The sequence below is a fragment of the Erpetoichthys calabaricus genome, chromosome 17 (genome assembly GCF_900747795.2).
Source record: "Erpetoichthys calabaricus chromosome 17, fErpCal1.3, whole genome shotgun sequence".
Classification (NCBI taxonomy): Eukaryota; Metazoa; Chordata; class Cladistia; order Polypteriformes; family Polypteridae; genus Erpetoichthys; species Erpetoichthys calabaricus.
Genome location: NC_041410.2, coordinates 7,953,419 through 7,974,954, shown reverse-complemented (window position 1 = coordinate 7,974,954; position 21,536 = coordinate 7,953,419). Strand labels below are relative to the sequence as shown.

Genomic DNA, 21,536 nt, shown 5'->3' with positions numbered 1-21,536 from the left:
TGATGGCACCCACAGAACCCAACAGGGCTGAGATACAGAACCCCAAGTCCCATGATGCCCTGTAGGAATCCAGGGCACCACTGTAAAATTTGTATATTTGAAGGGGGGTCCCAAATATACTGCTCAACAAAATTAAAGGAATACTTTTTAATCCGAGTATAGCATCAAGTCAATGACACTTGTGGGCTATTGATCTGGTCAGTGAAGTAGCAGAGGGGCTTGTTCATCAGTTTCAGCTGCTTTGGCGCACTAGAGGGGCAACACTGAGACGACCCCTAAAACAGGAATGAATGGTTTAACAAGTGGAGGGAGGCCACTGACATTTTTCCCTCCTCATCTGTTTTGTCACTCGTGTTGCATTTGGGTATGCTCAGTGTCACTACTGGTGGCATGAGGCCATACCTGGACCCTACAGGGATGGCACAGCAATACCACATGCCATTGCCAGAAAGTTTGCTGTGTCTCCCAGCACAGTCTCAAGGCATGGAGGAGATTCCACGAGATTGGCAGTCCCTCTATGAGAGCTGGACAGGGGGCCCCTCGTAGAAGGTCCTTATCTCATCAGTAGGACCCACCGATATCTGCTGCTTTGAGCAACGAGGAACAGGATGAGCACTGGCAGGGCCTACAAAATGACCTCCAGCAGGCACGCCGGCCACTGGTGTGAATGTCTCTGAGCACACAATCTGAAACAGACTTCATGAGGGTGGCCTGAGGGCCCGACATCTTCTAGTGGGCACCGTGGAGCTCGATTGGCATTTGCCGTAGAATACCAGAATTGGCAGGTCCACCACTGGCGGGCGCCCTGTGCTTTTCACAGATGAGAGAGCAGGTTCACCCTGAGCACATGTGACAGACATGAAAGAGTCTGAAGAAGCCGTAGAGAATGTTCTGCTGCCTGTAACTTTGTTCTGCATGACCAGTTTGGTGGGGGGGGGGGGGGGGGGGGGGGGGGGGGGGGGGGGTCAGTGATGGTCTAGGGAGGCATATCCATGGGGGGGACGCACAGACCTCTACAGGCTAGACAACAGTAGGCACATTGACTGGCATTAAGTATTGGGATGAAATCCTTGGACCCATTGTCGGAGCCTATGCTGGTTCCTCCTGGTGCACGACAATGCCCGGCCTCATGTGTCTGCGAGAGGATGAAGGAATTGATACCATTGACTGAACCCATGCTCACTCCCCTGACCTCAATCCAATAGAACACCTCTGGGTGGGACATTATGTTTCGGTCCATCCGACGCCTCAGCCTGTCCAGGAGCTCAGTGACGCCCTGGTCCAGATCTGGGAGGAGATCCCCCAGGACATCCATCCATCATTTCATTAGGAGCATTGGGGGGGGTGGGGGGGAGGGTGGGCATACAAAATACTGAGTACCATTTGGAGTTGCTGCAATAACATTTCAGCCAATTGGACTCACCCACCTGCCTGCCTGCCTGCCTGCCACTATATCATTTGTTCCCTTTGTCTTTAACTTCAGCCCACTCTCTGTCGGTTGATCATTTTCATTTCCATCCTTTCGTTCCTAACACATCACCATACAGTGCATCTGGAAAGTATTCACAGCACATCACTTTTTCCACATTTTGTTATCTTACAGCCTTATTCCAAAATGGATTAAATTCATTTTTTTCCTCAGAATTCTACACACAACACCCCATAATGACAACGTGAAAAAAGTTTACTTGAGGTTTTTGCAAATTTATTAAAAATAAAAAAACGGACAAAGCACATGTCCATAAGTATTCACAGCCTTTGCCATGAAGCTCAGAATTGAGCTCAGGTTCATCCTGTTTCCCCTGATCATCCTTGAGATGTTTCTGCAGCTTCATTGGAGTCCACCTGTGGTAAATTCAGTCGACTGGACCTGATTTGGAAAGGCACACACCTGTCTATAGAAGGTCCCACAGTTGACAGTTCATGTCAGAGCACAAACCAAGCATGAAGTCAAAGGAATCGTCTGTAGACCTCCAAGACAGGATTGTCTCGAGGCACAAATCTGGGGAAGGTTACAGAAACATTTCTGCTGCTTTGAAGGTCCCAATGAGCACAGTGGCCTCCATCATCCGTAAGTGGAAGAAAGTTCAAAACCACCAGGATTCTCCCTAGAGCTGGCCGGCCATCTAAACTGAGCGATCAGGGGAGAAGGGCCTTAGTCAGGGAGGTGACCAAGAACCCGATGGTCACTCTGTCAGAGCTCCAGAGGGTCCTCTGTGGAGAGAGGAGAACCTTCCAGAAGGACAACCATCTCTGCAGCAATCCACCAATCAGGCCTGTATGGTTAGAGTGGCCAGACGGAAGCCACTCCTTAGTAAAAGGTACATGGCAGCCCACCTGGAGTTTGCCAAAAGGCACCTGAAGGACTCTCAGACCATGAGAAAGAAAATTCTCTGGTCTGATGAGACAAAGATTGAACTCTTTGGTGTGAATGCCAGGCGTCACATTTGGGGCAAACCAGGCACCGCTCATCACCAGGCCAATACCATCCCTACAGTGAAGCATGGTGGTGGCAGCATCATGCTGTGGGGATGGGAGACTAGTCAGGATAAAGGGAAAGATGACTGCAGCAATGTACAGAGACATCCAGGATGAAAACCTGCTCCAGAGCGCTCTTGACATCAGACTGGGGCGACGGTTCATCTTTCAGCAGGACAACGACCCTAAGCACACAGCCAAGATATCAAAGGAGTGGCTTCAGGACAACTCTGTGAATGTCCTTGAGTGGCCCAGCCACAGCCCAGACTTGAATCCGATTGAACATCTCTGGAGAGATCTTAAAATGGCTGTGCATCCAACCTGATGGAGCTTGAGAGGTGCTGCAAAGAGGAATGGGCGAAACTGGCCAAGGATAGGTGTGCCAAGCTTGTGGCATCATATTCAACAAGACTTGAGGCTGGAATTGCTGCCAAAGGTGCATCGACAAAGTATTGAGCAAAGGCTGTGAATACTTATGGACATGGGATCTCTCAGTTTTTTTATTTTTAATAAATTTGCAAAAACCTCAAGTAAATTTTTTTCACGTTGTCATTATGGGGTGTTGTGTGTAGAATTCTGAGGGAAAAAATGAATTTCATCCATTTTGGAATAAGGCTGTAAGATAACAAAATGTGGAGAAAGTGATGCGCTGGGAATACTTTCCGGATGCACTGTATGTCCATAGCAGTAGAGACAGCCAGCATGAGATCTGATGTGGTTTCAGTGTACTTTTGGCAGTATAGTGTACTATCGAGAATAACACCTAAGCTCTTAACCTGGGATGAAGAAGTAATTGGAGCCTTATCAATAGTCAATGAAATCTGATCACATTTGTCGAAAACACATTCAGCTCCTACCAGAAGAACCTCTTGTTTTATCCATCCATTATCCAATCCCACTATATCCTAACACAGGGTCACGGGGGTCTGCTGGAGCAAAGGCAGGAACAAATCCCTGGCAGGGTGCCAGCCCACTGCAGGGCGCACACACCAAGCACAATTTAGGAGCGCCAATGCACCTAACCTGCATGTCTTTGGATTGTGGGAGGAAACTCACACAGACACGGGGAGAACATGCAAACTCCACACAGGGAGGACCCGAACCCAGGTCTTCTTACTGCGAGGCAGCAGCGCTACCCCACTGCGCCACCGTGCCACCCTTCTCAGGCAGTAGTAAAACCCAAATACACGCACAGGCTCGGAGAATTTGCAGTGGTGCTGTGAAATCCTCTCCAATAACGGCAGTTTTTAGTAGAAATGGGGGGGAGATACAGTAATATTTACGTAGAATTTAACTGGCAGTGGTCTACCGGACTAATGTGAGGGGGCACAAAGACAGACATCTAGTAATAGCAACACTAGACGTCTGTTGGGAACACTGCAGCAATAAGATATTCAGCTTTGGATGGCTGGGGAAACAAATGGGTAAGAAATCTCGGATGTGTAAATACGAGCTCGCTCCCAGTGTGCCTTTATCGGCGATCCACCCTGGGTTTTTCGCATTTGCCGAATGTGGATATGAGTACCCAGGAGGAAACGAAAAGAAAAACGAAATGTGCTTCAGTTCTAAGTTGTAAGTCAGTATGTACAAAGGCGGTATTCTTGGATGTGCACATAATTTTTACAGATGGGTCCATAGATCCAGTGACTGGTGATGCAGTGGTGTCAGTATACGCTCTCTTGTTTCAAATGAACAAAAATCAGTAGAGGTCTCCCCTCGACTTTCTCATATACTCAGATATGGGGATGAAAATTTGAGGAGTAAACCGCAAGACAAGGATTAGATTTTCATATTATGTACATTAAAGAACCATCAACAACAAATCAAATCATATTAATATTGAACAATTATTATAAAGGGCGGCACGGTGGCGCAGTGGGTAGCGCATGCGGGTTAGGCGCATAGGCGATTCTAAATTGTCCCTAGTGTGTGTGGGTGTGTGTGCCCTGTGGTGGGCTGGCGCCCTGCCCGAGGTTTGTTTCCTGCCTTGCGCCCTGTGTTGGCTGGGATTGGCTCCAGCAGACCCCCGTGACCCTGTAGTTAGGATATAGCGGGTTGGATAATGGATGGATGGATGGGAATTATTATAAAAGTAAAGTTGAATAAATCGGACTCTGCAGGTGCATGAATAAAAAAGTATCACTTCCAGTTAGTGGAAATTGATAGAAATCGACGTCTTGTACCTAATACTTGTAGGCAAAATGTGGTTGACCGAAGTGAAAGCGTACTCAAGTTATCGTGTTCACACACACACAGACATAATTTCAAAAATGGTCTTTTCTGACTCAGGGATGTCTAAAACATCGAGATTCATCAAAATCTCTGAATGATTCCAATACTTTCCCTACACTTTGTATACGAGAAAGTAACAAGGAAAAGACTGACAAATCATGCATTAGTTATGGACCACCAGGGGGTGCACAGCTCCCCAAACACCCGACACCACAGACACCAGGACACAAGTTCAGCACAACACACGCTTATTCAGCTGTGGGAAACGCTTTTGCCTCGTTTCCCACCTATACAGCACAGTACCGCAAGCCGTCCAATCACAGTTCACTGCACGCAGCAGTTTCGGTCTCTTCTTTGCCTCCACTCCTCTTCCAACAAGCTTTGTCTTCCTTCCTCCTGGAGAAGTGGTGGCTGTCTCCTTTTATAGGGTACCCAGAAGTGCTCCAGGTGTGCGGGTGATCTCCTTCCGGCAGCACTTCCGGGTGTAGGCGCAAGGGCTGTGCAGGCTCTGCAGCACCTCCTAGTGGCACCCGCAGAACCCAACAGGGCTGTAAGCAAACTGCAGATCCCAGCATGCCCTGTGGGGGCTACCCAGGGGTAGTGGGGGTTGCCCTCTATTCTCCTGGAGGAAATAAAGCACTGATGACACTCTCTCCCCCAGCCCATCCATTATACAGGCGTCTCTAGGAAAAGAAAATCCAAGCACATCACCCCAGTTCTGATGTCACTACACTGGTTACCGGTGCCATTAAGAATTGACTTTAAAATCCTGCTGATGGTTTACAAAGGCTTCAATCATCTGCTCCATCTTATATCTCAGAATGCCGGTCACCTTACCCTCCAAATCGTAACCTTAGGTCTTCAAATGAGGGTCTGCTTAGAATTCCAAGAGCAAAACTTAAAAAAAGTGGTGAGGCGGACGGCCTTCTGCTGTTATGCACCTAAAATCTGAAATAGCTGACTGATCGAAATTTGTCAGGCTAATACGGTGGAGCACCTCAAAAAAACCGCTAAAAACACATTATTTTAATATGGCCTTCTCACAGCTTCATTTTAGTGTAACCCTGATATTCTATATACGCATTTGTTATTTTCATATCTATTATATAGTGCCTTTCCTATCTATCAGTTATATAGTGCCTTTCACATCTATCTATCTATCTATCTATCATATAGTGCCTTTCACATCTATCTATCTATCTATCTATCTGTTATATAGTGCCTTTCATATCTATCTATCTATCTATCTATCAGATAGATAGATATGAAAGGCACTATATAACAATCTATCTATCTATCTATCTATCTATCTATCTATCTATCTATCGTGCCTTTCATATCTATCTATCTATTATATAGTGCCTTTCATATCTATCTATTATATAGTGCCTTTCCTATCTATCTCAGTTATATAGCACCTTTCACATCTTATCTATCTATCTATCTGTTATATAGTGCCTTTCATATCTATCTATCTATCTATCTATCTATCTATCTATCTATCTATCTATCTATCATGCCTTTCACATCTATCTATCTATCTATCTATCTATCTATCTATCTATCATATAGTGCCTTTCACATCTATCTATCTATCTATCTATCTATCTATCTATCAGTTATATAGTGCCTTTCATATCTATCTATCTATCTATCTATCTATCTATCTATCTATCTATCTGTTATATAGTGCCTTTCATATCTATCTATCTATCTATCTATCATGCCTTTCACATCTATCTATCTATCTATCGTGCCTTTCATATCTATCTATCTATCTATTATATAGAGCCTTTCATATCTATCTATTATATAGTGCCTTTCCTATCTATCTCAGTTATATAGCACCTTTCATATCTATCTATCTATTTTTGCACAGAAGGCCTCCACAAAGAAATTCTGATACAACTTGAGATAGGAATCCATTTTTTATTTACAAACACAATCATATATTCAAACAAGCATTGAATATTTAAAGTATGGGGAGCAAAGGCTGAATGTGCATCTTCCTCTTTGTTTTGTCCAGATATGTGGAGTGCAACATGGTGGCCGTTGTTTACTGCGGAGAAGAATCAGCAGGGCTTCCAGAGTCAATGTGTATTCACTGCAGCTTGGGGGGGGGGGGGGGTAGAAAAGAAAAAAAAAAAAAACCACACACACAATTACACGTTGGCTCTCTGAGGTAGAAGTGCCGATCACTTGACACAGACACGCGTTCCAAGGTACCCACCACAGACCGGCTGTAATTGCACCCCTGAGGACATTTATTCTAGTTGGGCTCATTCAGTCCCCGGCGAGCCATTAGTTTCTATCAGGAAACTCCCATGGTGGCCGACTGCTTTTTCAGAGCAAAACAAGCCACCCAAATAGACAAATGTGACATTGCTTATAAATAGGTGTGGCAGCATTTAGAAGTCATACACAGGCAAGGCTGCTTGTTCAGTCCCCACCACTGCGTCCCTCTGTGTCACTTCACCTGGTAGGGCAGACCTTACAGGGATATGTAAGTGACACCATGATCTATCTACATTTAATATAGCGTCTTTCATATCCATCATATAGTGTCTTTCATATCTATCTGTCTATATGTAATATAGTGCCTTTCATAACTGTTAGTGTCTTTCATATCTTTTCATCTATCTAATATAGTGCCTTTCCTATCTATCTGTATATAATATAGTGTCTTTCATATCTTTCCATCTATCTATCTATCTGTTATATAGTGCCTTTCCTATCTATTATATTGTGTCTTCCATATCTTTCCATCTATCATCTATCTATTATATAGTGCCTTTCCTATCTATCTTTTTATCTGTATATAATGTTTTTCATATCTATTATATAGTGCCTTTCATATGTATCTATCTGTTATATATTGCCTTTCATATCATATTGTGTCTTTCAAATCTTTCCATCTATCTATCTATTATATAGTGCCTTTCCTATCTGTCTATGTTATATGGCTCCTTTCATCAATCTATTTCATAGCACCTTTCCTATCTATCTAATTATCTATATTACCATTCCTATCTCAATATCTATATATCTGTTATATATTGCCTTATCTATCTATATGTAATATAGTGTCTTTCATATCTATTATATAGTGCCTTTCATATATATCTATCTGTTATATATTGCCTTATCTATCTATATGTTATATAGTGTCTTTCATATCTATCATATAGTGCCTTTCCCAGATATCTATCTGTTATATACTGCCTTTCATATCTATCTTTATGTAATATAGTGTCTTTCATATCTATTATATAGTGCCTTTCCTATCTGTCTATCTATGTTATATAGCTCCTTTCATCAATCTATTTCATAGCACCTTTCCTATCTATCTAACTATCTATATTACCATTCCTATCTCTATATCTATATATCTATCTGTTTTATAGTGCATTTCATAGCTCTCTGTCTATATAGTGTCTTTATATGAAAGCATCAGCTAAATTCACATTCTTTTTCCCAATATGCTTTAACAACATTTTAAGGCTGAGGGGGGGCTGCAGCTAATGCCATCTTAATTAGTACAGGGGGATCCCAGCCGTGTCAATGGACACAATTGTCACAATTGCTCTAATGTTCAATTTGGGCCCAAGACTGGCGGTAATCCTGGACAAGAGTGCCTATCATTTATGGCGCACTTTAATCCGCACCTCTAATTAATTTTGTGGCCTGCCTCTTACAAAATAGTTGACTATTTGCAGCACACACATCTTTAGGATGTGGGAGGAAAAGCAGGTCACCTAAAATGGAGAAATATGTGAGCTTTGCGGCCGCCACACTAACCTCTAAAGTGGCAGCTAAAGGAAGGAACGCGCTGGAAACGCAATGTTTCTGCGAGTGATGTTGCCCTCTAGTGGCCGTGAAGCTGAACTGTGAACACCATTCCTGATCCTGAACGACCAGCTTAGCTCCGCAGATTAATGGGTGTGGGAAGCTGCAGGGGGCAGCATGTCCCACTTACCGTGACATAGGAGTGGGGCTGATGAAGACCACTCCTGATAGAACATCTCAAGACTTGGCTTCCTAAACTAATGGAAGCAGGGAGCAGGTGAGCATCACTTCTTGGGCGCATGTCCCAAGGTAACTCAGCTCCATAGTGACACACAGTATGTGGCTGGTGAGCCTCACTCCTCATGTTCTGCTTGATTTGGCACAATAAGGAAAATATTAAGTTGGTGACCATGACACGTAGCTTCATTTTTTAAATTACCTGTATCCATCCCTTTGGCTGATTCCTCATCGTCGACAGTTTCCTCCACAGTCAGCATCTGAGGGACCGGATACTGGTGGCTCTTCACTCCAGAAGGATTAAAAGGGAAGAAAGCCGGGAAAGAAGGTGGAATTGGAGGAAATAACTGGGCTGCAGGTGACAGTACAGAAGAATCAACCGCCTTGCCATAAGGACCAGAAGACACTGGGGGTGGCAGCTGGAACTGGGTGATGGAGGTGGTGTGAAGTAACTCTCAGGCTCGGGGGGATTTACACCAGGAAATGGAGGAGTCCCAGAAGGAGGGGGGCATCGGATAAGGCAGAAAAGGACGACCCCTTCTGATGTATGGGAAGAAACGTCGAGTTCTTAACCCTGGTGAAGGAAAGACTTCCTCCCTGTACATAAAGTATGAGTTAGGAATCCGGGGCATAGGAAAGAAGGGATGGGGCATGCGAGCAGGGTACGGGACATATGGAGCGCTGGCAGCATGAGAAGAGTAGAAGCCATTTGAGGCACATGGTGGAAATCCGTTGATAAAAGGGGGGATTTGTGCTGGTGGTGGTGGTGGTGGTGGTGGTGGTGGGAGCGGTGGTAGTGGTGGAAGAATCTGAAAGGGAGAAAACATGGAGGTGCCAGCAAAGCCTGGGACTGGCGGGGAAGGGAGATGAGCTGTGGGTTCAGGGAGTGGATGGACAGGAAGTTTGGGTTCCACTTGGTTGAAGGAGGTGGCAGGAGGGGGGAAAAAGGAGAAAGTCGGACGCGGAGGTTGGGCGGGCATGCCTGGCACCTCCACCTTGCCCCCCATGACCGGCTTAGTCACAGTCTCTTCCTTTGGCATTTCTGTGGCCACTTCCAGTACTTCTGATGACCTTTCGGCTACAAGAGGTAATATGACCTGCCGAAGAAACACACGGGGTTGTCACTTTCAAGTTCAATGAATGGTCTTTAAACACATTAGATACAGGTAGGGAGGAGCTCAGGGTGAATGGTGTTTAAATAAATTAGATACAGGTAGGGAGGAGCTCAGGAAGAATGGTGTTTAAATAAATTAGATACAGGTAGGGGAGGAGCTCAGGGTGAATGATGTTTAAATAGATTAGATACAGGTAGGGAGGAGCTCAGGAAGAATGGTGTTTAAATAAATTAGATACAGGTAGGGAGGAGCTCAGGGTGAATGATGTTTAAATAGATTAGATACAGGTAGGGAGGAGCTCAGGGTGAATGGTGTTTAAATAAATTAGATACAGGTAGGGAGGAGCTCAGGAAGAATGGTGTTTAAATAAATTAGATACAGGTAGGGAGGAGCTCAGGGTGAATGATGTTTAAATAGATTAGATACAGGTAGGGAGGAGCTCAGGAAGAATGGTGTTTAAATAAATTAGATACAGGTAGGGAGGAGCTCAGGGTGAATGATGTTTAAATAGATTAGATACAGGTAGGGAGGAGCTCAGGGAGAATGGTGTTTAAAAAGATTAGATACAGGTAGGGAGGAGCTCAGGGAGAATTATGTTTAAAAAGATTAGATACAGGTAGGGAAGAGCTCAGGGTGAATGATCTTTAAATAGATTAAATACAGGTAGGGAAGAGCTCAGGGAGAATGGTGTTTAAATAGATTAGATACAGGTAGGGAGGAGCTCAGGGTGAATGGTGTTTAAATAAATTAGATACAGGTAGGGAGGAGCTCAGGAAGAATGGTGTTTAAATAAATTAGATACAGGTAGGGAGGAGCTCAGGAAGAATGGTGTTTAAATAAATTAGATACAGGTAGGGAGGAGCTCAGGGTGAATGATGTTTAAATAGATTAGATACAGGTAGGGAGGAGCTCAGGGTGAATGGTGTTTAAATAGATTAGATACAGGTAGGGAGGAGCTCAGGGTGAATGATCTTTAAATAGATTAGATACAGGTAGGGAAGAGCTCAGGGTGAATGATCTTTAAATAGATTAGATACAGGTAGGGAGGAGCACAGGGTGAATGGTGTTTAAATAAATTAGATACAGGTAGGGAGGAGCTCAGGGTGAATGATCTTTAAATAGATTAGATACAGGTAGGGAAGAGCTCAGGGTGAATGATCTTTAAATAGATTAGATACAGGTAGGGAGGAGCTCAGGGAGAATTATGTTTAAATAAATTAGATACAGGTAGGGAGGAGCTCAGGGTGAATGATCTTTAAATAGATTAGACACAGGTAGGGAGGAGCTCAGGGTGAATGGTGTTTAAATAAATTAGATACAGGTAGGGAGGAGCTCAGGAAGAATGGTGTTTAAATAAATTAGATACAGGTAGGGAGGAGCTCAGGGTGAATGTTATTTAAATAGTTTAAATGTTGAGAGGGAAGAGCATGGAGTGAATGATTTTAAATTGATTAGTTGCAGGTAGGTAGAAGCAGAGGGTGAATGATCTTTAAAGAGAGTAGATCTTTCCTGACCACAGTTTTACAGCTCATCTTAAGGATGGCACCATCTTTACATCACAATGTCCCCATCCCTAGACAGATTTTTTAGCAGTGGAAAAGCATCTGCAAAGTGCCATCAGGATAAGTGCTCTCTAGTCACGAAAACATCAATGAGTGACCATCACTGACCATCAGGTGACAGAGGACAGCAGGTGTTCACAGAAGTTACTCACCGAGGCTGATTTCGCCGTGGACAGGAGACACAGGAAAGTGAGGGCTGCCGCCATCCTCTTCATGGTTAAACTGTAGGACAACAACCACATACACGACTTAGAAAAGGCGACAAATGACATCAACTAGTAACAGTAAATCATATTCCGTTAAATAAAAAGGTGGTGGGGCCGATCCAAGTAACAACAGGACAGTAAACTTGATGTGTATCAGAGGTAAATTAATATGAGGGAGATTTTAAGGAGGGGATCCAGCAGAGCACGTCAAGTGAGCTGTCAGCTTGGCCTCGAACGGAGAGCTCGAGTTTCACTAACGTCCTGCAATTCACCAGCCTCGCAGCTGGGGAGGGTCGGACAGTTCGTGGACGGCATTGGGAGGGTTTCTTGTTCACCGTTTTGTGCTCAGTCGGAGGTTAATTATGTAGCGTGTGATCATTAATTATCGCCATCGGGGGGATTCGGGTGGGCTTTGGCGTGCAGCTTAAAGCCTCTTTTATACTCGCCGCGTGCAATCGGCGCGCAACGCGATGAGCGATCGAAACGCACTTCTGCTTATTGCGGCCAGTTAGGTCACACACAAACAGACTTGCGCGCGCGCGTGCGCGTGACCACACAGACACTTACAAGAGCGGCTTGTTCCTAAAAAGTTAACACTGACACAAGTGAGGGGAGCTGGTGCAGCAGACCCTATGAGGTTGAACTTACATTCTCCGTAAGATCGTCCCGTATCCTCGAGCGGCTCAAGTGTGCGCTCCACCTCAACAGAGTTAACCTGACGTGACGATGGCTGTCAGAAGGTCTTCTCACTCTCTCCGGTCCTCTCCGCTAGCACAACTGAGCCTGCCAAGTCTGCAACGTCTTCATTTAAGCAGCGTCGGGCGAGCAGATACCGACACGCACGCATTCCTCTACAGTGAGGTCGCTGCCGTGCCCTGGCAGGACCACTCTGCCCGACTTTGCCCAGGTGGTTAGCAGGATTGGCTTGACTCTCGACACCAGAGTGAGGTTTTGATTCCGCGAGATTGCTAGACCGCACGAGAAGCAATCCATCCATTACCGTGGCCATTTAATTAGGCACACGGAGCTTCCACGGAGATTCGCTTCAGGGCACTCGCTGACTCATCCGAAGCGGCTCTTTGATCCCAAAGGTGCCATTCAGGTTAAAATCTGTACATCACAGGAGCGCCTCACGAGGACAATGGATAGTGGTGTAGCCGGCTGCCAAACATCTTGTACAGGGCAGCATGGAAGCAGGTGTGTTCTTCATAGTTGCTCAAGGAGCTGGAGCCTGTGCCAACAGCAATGGGTGCAAAGCTCTAAACCTAACCGTGAATGGAACACCCAGTAGGTCACAGGCCACCCTCTTGGACACAGCCAGTCATTGGGCCAAGTCAGAGTCACGTGTTCACTGAACAGATCTCGTTTAGGGTCTTAACACGCACTCAGCGGCCACTTTATTAGGTACAGCTGTTCCACTGCTCTTTAACGCAAATATCTAATCAGCCAATCACAGGGCAGCACCTCAATGTATTTCAGCTTATGGACCTTGTCGAGATGACCTGCTGAAGTTCAAACCGAGCATCAGAATGACGAAGAAGAGAGGGGACTGGAGTGACTTTGAATGTGGTGTGGTTGTTGGTGCCAGATGGGCTGGTCAGAGTATTTCACAAACTGCTGATCTACTGGGATTTTCATGCACAACCATCTCTAGGGCTTACAGAGAGTGGTCCGAAAAAGGGAAAATATCCAGTGGGTGGCAGTTCTCTGTTGATGCCAGAGGTCAGAGGAGAATGGCCAGACTGGTCTGAGCTGATAGAAAGACAACACTCATTACAACTGAGGTGTGCAGAAGGGCATCTCTGAACACACAACACGTTTAAACGTGAAGCAGGTGGGCTACCACCACACCGGGGGCCAGTCCTGTCAGCTAAGAACAGGAAACTGAGGCTACAATTCACACGGACTCACCAAAATCGGACAACAGAAGACTGGTCTGATGAGTCTCGATTTCTGCTGTTACATTCAGATGGCAGAGTCAACAACATAAAAGCAGGGATCCACCCTGCCCTGTATCAATGGTTCAGGCTGGTGCTGGTGATCTAATGACGTGGGGGGGACATTTTTTTGGCACACTTTGGGCCCGTTAGTACCAACTGAGCGTCGTTTAAATGCCACAACCTACTTGAGAATTATTGCTGACTGTGTCCATCCTATTATGACCGCAGTGTCCCCATCTTCTGATGGCTACTTCCAGTAGGATAACACGCCATGTCACAAAGCTCCGATCATCTCCAACTGGTTTCTTAAATATGACAAGGAGTTCAGTGGACTCAAATGGCCTCCAAAGTCACAGGATCTCAATCCAGTCGAGCACCTCTGGGATGTGGTGGAATGGGACAAATCTGCAGCCACTGCATGATGCTATCATGTCATCTGCTATCACCTTAGTGAATCTACGTCATGAAGAATTACAGCAGTTCTGAAGGCAAAAGGGGGTCCAACCCGGTTAACTAGCAAAGTGTACCTAATAAAGTGGCCGGTGAGTGTATGGTAACATGTATGTATTGCTGTTGCCCCTTTAAACCCAACAGACAGACGCACAGGACACAGGTTAAAAGCACCAAGAAGATATTTAATTATTTTTCTTCTAGGAATAGTGCCTTCAAGCACCCCAGCCACAATAAACAGGCCATTCAGCAAACACAATTCTCAATAATAACCACAATTCTCTCCTCCACACCTCCCAGTAAGCTCTGTCCCCTACCTCCCAACTCCAGCTCACTTGCTGGGTCTCCAGCAGTCCTTTATGTAGTCCTTGACCCAGAAGTGCTTCTGTCCTTCCATCCCCATGACTTTGGAGCACTTCCAGGCTATGCAGACAGTAAAAACTCCCAGGTCCCCCTGCAGCGTCTCCTGGCGGCACCCACCGTACCCAGCAGGGCTGTGAAGCCGAACTCCAGATCCCATGGTGCCCTGCTGGAATCCGGGGCACTGCTATGCTGCAGGGAAGTTGCCATCTAGCATCTTAGGGGAGGCATTGTCCCAAAGTAGCTGCCTTCCCCTATCCTTCCATTCTTTGGGCGTCCCGGCCGGGTTGAGCTGCCGACCGTCCATCACAGTTTCTATAACAGCCTATAGCAGCTTCAGAAAGTCTTCAGACACTTCACCTTTTATATATTTTGTTATGTTGCCGCAGTGTGCTAAAATCAACCATTTTTTTCCCACACATCAATACCCCAGAACAATAAGGCATAAACAGGAGTCACGCATGCGCATCTGAGGACCACCTTGTCAGCTCTGAACAAGCATGCAGTACCACCCTAAGGTGACAGGAGGTGCTGTCGTTAACTGTCTTGTCTCCTCCTTCTGCACTTTAGAGAAGACCGCCCAGAAGACCAATACACCACGCCCCCATCACTCCCACAAGCCCCACCCCTTCTAGGCTGAAGCATATAAAAGAGCCCGCCCCAGGAAGAAGGCGTCTCACTTGCAACTCGAACTCTCAGCAGGGCGGAGCTCCCGGTTCAGTGAGGAGGAAAGGAGTCGTCACTTATGCGCCTGATTTATCCTCCAAGGCCATCGTGCACCGGTTTATTTTCTTGCCTTTAATTTAGAATGAATCGAGACCCATTTAAACGGGGCGGCCTGGCTGGCACTCCAAACTATTTAAAGACCCTGCAAGTCACTCTCTTCCATGCAGGATTGTAGAAATTTTTACAAATGTATTAAAAATAATAAAAAAAACAACTTTTCAAGATGGAGGTTGACTGTGTGGGATGCTTGTTGCCAGATGATGAGAGGATCTTAGTTGGCATTGGCTTTAAAGCTCAGGTGGCACCTCTGCAAGTTAATCTCTTTTGGGAGAGAAAGGACAGGGGGTCTGCGTGGCTTCAGTTCCACAAACGGCCCTCATTATTTAGGTGAAGGTTCTGGTCACAGTACTAGAGTTCAATTAATGGACTATACATCAGGTGGGTAGATATCAGTGAGTAGAAGAAGCCTCACTGATGGGCACCTTGAGGCACATTTCTAAGGTCATAATCTTCCTTCCAGGTGGCACCTAACACTCAACCCTCTCAGGTGCCCGGTCTGTAGTTCTGGGTGTCCAGTATATTTATAGGGCGTCCTGTTTTGCCAGTGTGTGCCCTTCTGCACTGGCATGAAATTGTGCCAACATCTACTTCTCTCACTTAGGAACATGCTGAACTCTACCCTTACCTTGTACCACCCTTTGTGGACTGCCCGCTCACTGAAGTGCAGATATTCTTTCATTTTTAAGAGACCCTTGCCCCAGTGTGGACCATCAAACAAGCACTGCAGAACCAAAGCGTTTTTCCTTTAAACCCGCTGGACCTTCATAAATCGTCTGCTGAATGTTTGACTGCCATTAAGAGTTGGATGGCTGCAGTTAAATTCACAGAGACATATGAATTTCATTTTTCATTACAACAGATGGCACATTATACGTTTTTGTAGTAATAAAATGCATTGCATTTTTCATTCCAACAGATGGTGCATTAGACACTTGTGTTGTAATAAAATGCATTGCATTTTTCCTTTCAACAGATGGCGCATTACACACTTGTGTAGTAATAAAATGCATTGCATTTTTCATTCCAACAGATGGCGCATTACACACTTGTATAATAATAAAATGCATTGCATTTTTCCTTCCAACTGATGGCGCATTACACACTCGTGTAGTAATAAAATGCATTGCATTTTTCATTCCAACAGATGCCGCATTACACACTTGTATAGTAATAAAATGCATTACATTTTTCCTTCCAACAGATGGCGCATTACACACTCGTGTAGTAATAAAATGCATTGCGTATTTCATTCCAACAGAGCACACATCACATACATTAACACTGCTTTTGTGATTCTCATACCAAATGGCATATAACAGAGAGATATGCATAGCATTTGTCATTCCAACAGATGGTGTATTACACACTCGTGTAGTAATAAAATGCATTGCGTATTTCATTCCAACAGAGCACACACCACATACATTAACACTGCTTTTGTGATTCTCATACCAAATGGCATATAACAGAGAGATATGTATAGCATTTGTCATTCCAACAGATGGTGTATAACAGACATTTGTAGTGATAAAATGTATTGTATTTGCCATTCCAACAGATGGCACATCACAAATATTAATCCTGCGTTCATGAATCCCATACCAAATGCCATATAACAGAGACGTATACTTTGTATTTGTCATTCTAATAGATGTCACATCAGAAACATGACTGCGGCTTTAACAAATTCCACACCAAATGGCCTATAATAGAGAGACACACATCGCATGGTGCACTGCAAACATTAACTCTGAGGTCTACGTTGATTATTTAGATTTCACCCATTTTAAATGGGTAGCACAACTAGTTGGGTTTATATACAGTATGTATTTATTTATTGTGTATGTGAAGAACTTTGAGACTGTATGTTTATGAAAGGTGCTATATAACTAAAGTTTACTTATTTGTGTTACAGTGGTGGCTTTGGAATGAGAGCTCCAGGGCAGATATTCTCACACCTGACTTTTTCAGGACTGTCCCCGTGCCACTCAGCTGGGCACGCTGTCACGTGGTGATTCAAATTAGGCAAGCCTAAGAGCAGAAGCTCCCCATTGGCACCTCATTTCCAAGTGTTCTCCATGGAGATAAGGCTGTAAATCCCACTTGTGGCAGGAACTCTTGGGTTCATGAAGGATTCCCATGACCTTTACGACAGGGTGAGCTCCATATTCTCAGTTGCCATGCTCGGCTGGGCTCCTCTGAGTGATGCGAGGTGGTAAATCACAGCTTGTGTGAGAGCCGCTCACAATCAAAACACAGCAATTAGAGTCATGCAGGAGCAGAGGAGCGGGTGACACAGCCAAACAAGTATGCGATAGAGTAGCTGCCAGGACAATGTGGTCTCACTCGCCACATTTACATTGATATTTATAAGGAATTCATGGATATGGAAATTCATGTGGCCAGAGGCACTCTCTGTGCTTATTTGTGCCGCACCTGGCTCTGTGGGTCAGCCTTCCTGTAAACGTCAAGAGCAGAACAGTATACCACTGATGCCAACTCTAAAACCGCCACTGTCTGCACCCTCAGGTCAAGGTGTAGTTAGTGTATCTAAATATCTGAAATAGCAAAGACTTAGAAAACCTCACTCAACGGAGGCCAAAATCTGTGTGAGTGATCACCTGGCTCTATGGCGCCCCCTAGGTCTGTCTGCCTTTGGCTCTCCATCTACAGCCAAGTGTGCCCGTGGCCTCGCCCTCTTTTCTGGGTTTCGTTCTTCAACAGCTGATTCTCCTCTTCTTGTTGTGCCAATGCTGACCTCGCTGAGCATTTGCCCACCACCCACCAACATTGGCATTGTTTGTCGCTCCATCACCTGAACTTGACGTCTGCAGGATTTTCTTAGAAGGTTATTTTCACTTCTCAAAAAAAAAAAAAAATACACTACTTTGCCAAGTAACAATTGTTGTATTTTCCTGCAAATGTATTGTGTTGTTTTGAAAAGGTATTGCCTACATGTCACCGGTATAATTGTACACATGTGTATGGACCCGCAGCACGGTGGCACAGTGGGTAGCACTGCTGCCTCACAGTAAGGAGACCTGGGTTCGCTTCCCGGGTCCTCCCTGCTTGGAGTTTGCATGTTCTCGCCGTGTTGGTGTTCAAAGACATGCAGGTTAGGTGCATTGGGCGCTATATAAATGTAATGAATTATTATTATTATTGGCGATCCTACATTGTCCCTAGTGTGTGCTTGGTGTGTGTGTGGGCCCTGCAGTGGGCTGGCGCCCTGCCCGGGGTTCATTTTCTGCCTTGCGCCCTGTGTTGGCTGGGATTGGCTCCAGCAGACCCCTGTGTTAGGATATATCAGGTTGGATAATGGATGGATGGATATATGGACCCCCCCCCCCACTCCCTTACCCTTGATAACTGAAGGACAGGACCCCCAGAATCTGTGCCAGGACCCCCAGATGTTACAGTGGCTACACAGGGGCTGGTGTCCTAACAGCCACTGAGTGACACCCAGGGATGGACTTGGGAGCCTAGAAGGACAGCACAGTAGGTGGCTGCCTGCAATGGGCACAGTGCCCCCCCACTGTACACTGGGTGGCAGCATCCTGTCTGGCAAGCCCCATTTTGGATGATGCAGGGCAACATGGGAGTTGTAGTCCCATGGATCTGCCCTGTTAGGGCCTCCAGGGGGAGCTGTTGAGTTGTGACGATACAAGAGCTGGTGTGGTGCCTCCCGGAGGCGACTGATTAAACGTTGGAAGTCCTCACAGGTTCGGAGTTAAAAGAAAGCCCTGTGCTCGGACAACGTAAGGAGCCAAGGGAGTGACGGATGGCATTAATCGGGCTGTACGGAGTTGTGTGAGCACTGCAGGAATGAAGCCTGTAAAAGATACAAAAGTGTAAAAGTGCTGGACTTGAACCCGTGACTCTATGTACTGCAGTTGTGTCTGAGGTTTGGAGCGCTGGTGCACCCCCTAGTGGCCACACTGTAAATAGGCTGGAAAAAAAATTCTAGATATTGTACATATAATAAAAAGAAAACTATTTGAACATGAAAGACAGACAACAGATATTTCATAAGCTATATCATTTTTTATTGTAATTAAATTGTAAAATACAAAATATAAATTAGTATTTGGCTATAAAAAAAAAAAATAGATGTGCGATAACCAGAGAAGAACGTAGCTTAGGTAAACCATCTTAGGCAGGTGTGGCACCCGGGTGGGTTGCGGGCATGCACTGGCAGCAGCTCTCGAAGAAGAGAATTCAGGCAGGGCTTCCAAGGGGGTGACACACCGCCGTGTGACCCTCAGCAAGTCACTTCACCTGCTTGGGGGACAACTGGAAAACCAAAATGGATGTGAAATGTGAAATAAAAGCATCAGGTAAATGAGTCAGTAAAGTGGACGGGCAGAGGGAGGAGTGAAGAGGGGTCACGCCTGGCACTCCAGAGTCACGTCTAAGGCTTTGACCCGCTTGCTTAAGTGCCTGGTTTATGCTCCAAGGCCACCCGGCACTGCTTTACTTTCTTACCTTTTATTTAGGACGAATCAAGACCCAATTAAACGGGGGACCCCAAACTATTTTAGGACCCCGCAAGTCACTGCTCTTCCATGCAGGACTCTAGAAATGTTTACAAATGTATTAAAAATCCTAAAAGAAAAAAAAAACTTTTCGAGATGGAGGTTGGCTGTGTTGCCAGATGATTAGAGGATCTTAGTTGGCATGGGCATTAAAACACAGGTGGCACCTCTGCAAGTTCATCTCTAAAGGTTTTGCCATTTGGGAGAGAAAGGATGGGGGGGGGCTGTGTGGTTTCACTTCCATGAAAGGCCCCCCCCCCGTTATGTAGGTGGTCACATAGGGTGGTACTAGAGTTCAATTAATGAACTATACATTAGATGGGCAGATATCAGTGGGTAGAAGCAGCTTCACTGATGGGCACCTTGAGGCACCTTTCTAAGGTCGTAATCTTCCTTTCTGGTGGCACCTGACACTCAACCCTCAGGTGCCCAGGCTGTAGTTCAGAGTACCCGGTATATTTATAGGGCTTGCTGCCTTGCCAGTGTGTGCCCTTCTGCACTGGCATGAAACTTGCTTCTCTCACTTGGGAACATGCTGAACTCTACCCTTACCCTGTACCACCCTTTGTGGACTGCCCGCTCACTGAAGTGCAGATATTCCTTCATTTTTAAGAGACCCTTGGGCCCAGCGTGGACCTTCAAACAAGCACTGCAGGACAGGGGGTCTTAGTGGTTTCAAATCCACAACAGCCCCCCCACCCCACCGCCCGTTATGTAGGTGAAAGTTCTGGTCACAGAGGGCAGCACTAGAGCTCAGTTAATGGGCAGAAGAAGCTTCACTGATGGGCACCTCGAGACATAAAATCTGGCAATGCAATTCTAAGGTCGTAATCTTCCTTTCAGGTGGCACCTAACACTCAACCCTCAGGTGCCCGGACTGTAGTTCAGGGTACCCAGTATATTTATAGGGCTTGCATGTGCCCTTCTGCACTGGCATGAAACTGGGCCAGCATTTGCTTCTCTCACTTGGGAACATGCTGAACTCTACCCTTACCCTGTACCACCCTTTGTGGACTGCCCGCTCACTGAAGTGCAGATATTCTTTCATTTTTAATTGACCCTTGCCCCAGTGTGGACCTTTAAACAAGCACTGCAGGACCAAAGCGTTTTTTTCCTTTAAACCCGCTGGACCTTCAGAAATCGTCTGCTGAATGTCTGACTGCCGTTAAGAGCTGGATGGCTGTAGCTGAATGAGGATAAGACTGAGGTGCCGCGTGTTGCTCCCGGTATCTCCGTATTTAGGATTAAGCAGAGGCTTGGAACCTTTTCTTCTCATGCCCACCCTTGTATCCCCCGGACTCGACTAAAGACTCGCGGTGCTCGGGCGGTCAGGGTGGAGGCTCCAAGCGTCAGTCATTGTCCAACCCGCTATATCCTAACACAGGGTCACGGGGGGTCTGCTGGAGCCAATCCCAGCCAACACAGGGTGCAAGGCAGGAGTAAACTCCCGGGCAGGGCGCCAGCCCACCGCAGGACACACACACACACACACCAAGCACACACTCGGGACAATTTAGGATCATGTTTTCCTTTAAACCTGCTGGACCGTCATAAATCGTCTGCCAAATGTCTGACTGGCATTAAGCATCAAATGGATGGGCAGAGGGGTGAGTGAAGACGGATCACACCCGACATTCCAAATTAATTTTCAAGTCTCTGATCCGCTTGCCTCATTTAGTGTGAGCGTCACACACCTCCAAGCCGTACGAGAATGCAATTCACAAAACAGTGGAATAAACACGGAGCGCAGCTAAAAAAGAAACACATCAGCAGACTTCATCCTATAAGGAGCCGAGATCAGAAATCTCAGAGATATTAGGAAGAGACGTCACGTCAGGGCAGCCTTTAG

At 45.8% G+C, this 21,536-nt stretch overlaps 1 protein-coding gene and 1 long non-coding RNA gene across 3 annotated transcripts; both read right to left on the bottom strand.

Moving 5' to 3' along the window:
* Positions 1 to 6,625: 6,625 nt before the first annotated feature.
* On the bottom strand, positions 6,626 to 12,441 carry LOC114667586 (uncharacterized). The gene is made up of 4 exons (XM_028822946.2): positions 12,265 to 12,441; positions 11,563 to 11,632; positions 8,936 to 9,830; positions 6,626 to 6,820 (listed from the first exon to the last, which is right to left on the bottom strand). The coding sequence occupies exons 2-3, from the start codon at positions 11,623 to 11,625 to the stop codon at positions 9,189 to 9,191; spliced, it is 705 nt and encodes a 234-aa protein (XP_028678779.2). The 5' UTR covers positions 11,626 to 11,632; positions 12,265 to 12,441; the 3' UTR covers positions 6,626 to 6,820; positions 8,936 to 9,188.
* A 3,062-nt stretch (positions 12,442 to 15,503) lies between these two features.
* LOC127526159 (uncharacterized) lies at positions 15,504 to 21,127 on the bottom strand. 2 transcript variants are annotated; one of them, XR_007933782.1, is made up of 3 exons: positions 20,765 to 21,127; positions 20,107 to 20,323; positions 15,504 to 15,634 (listed from the first exon to the last, which is right to left on the bottom strand). It is a non-coding gene; the product is annotated as an uncharacterized LOC127526159 (long non-coding RNA). The 2 variants fall into 2 exon arrangements; XR_007933783.1 differs by having other exon boundaries at positions 15,631 to 15,777; positions 20,240 to 20,323; positions 20,765 to 21,087.
* Positions 21,128 to 21,536: the final 409 nt, after the last annotated feature.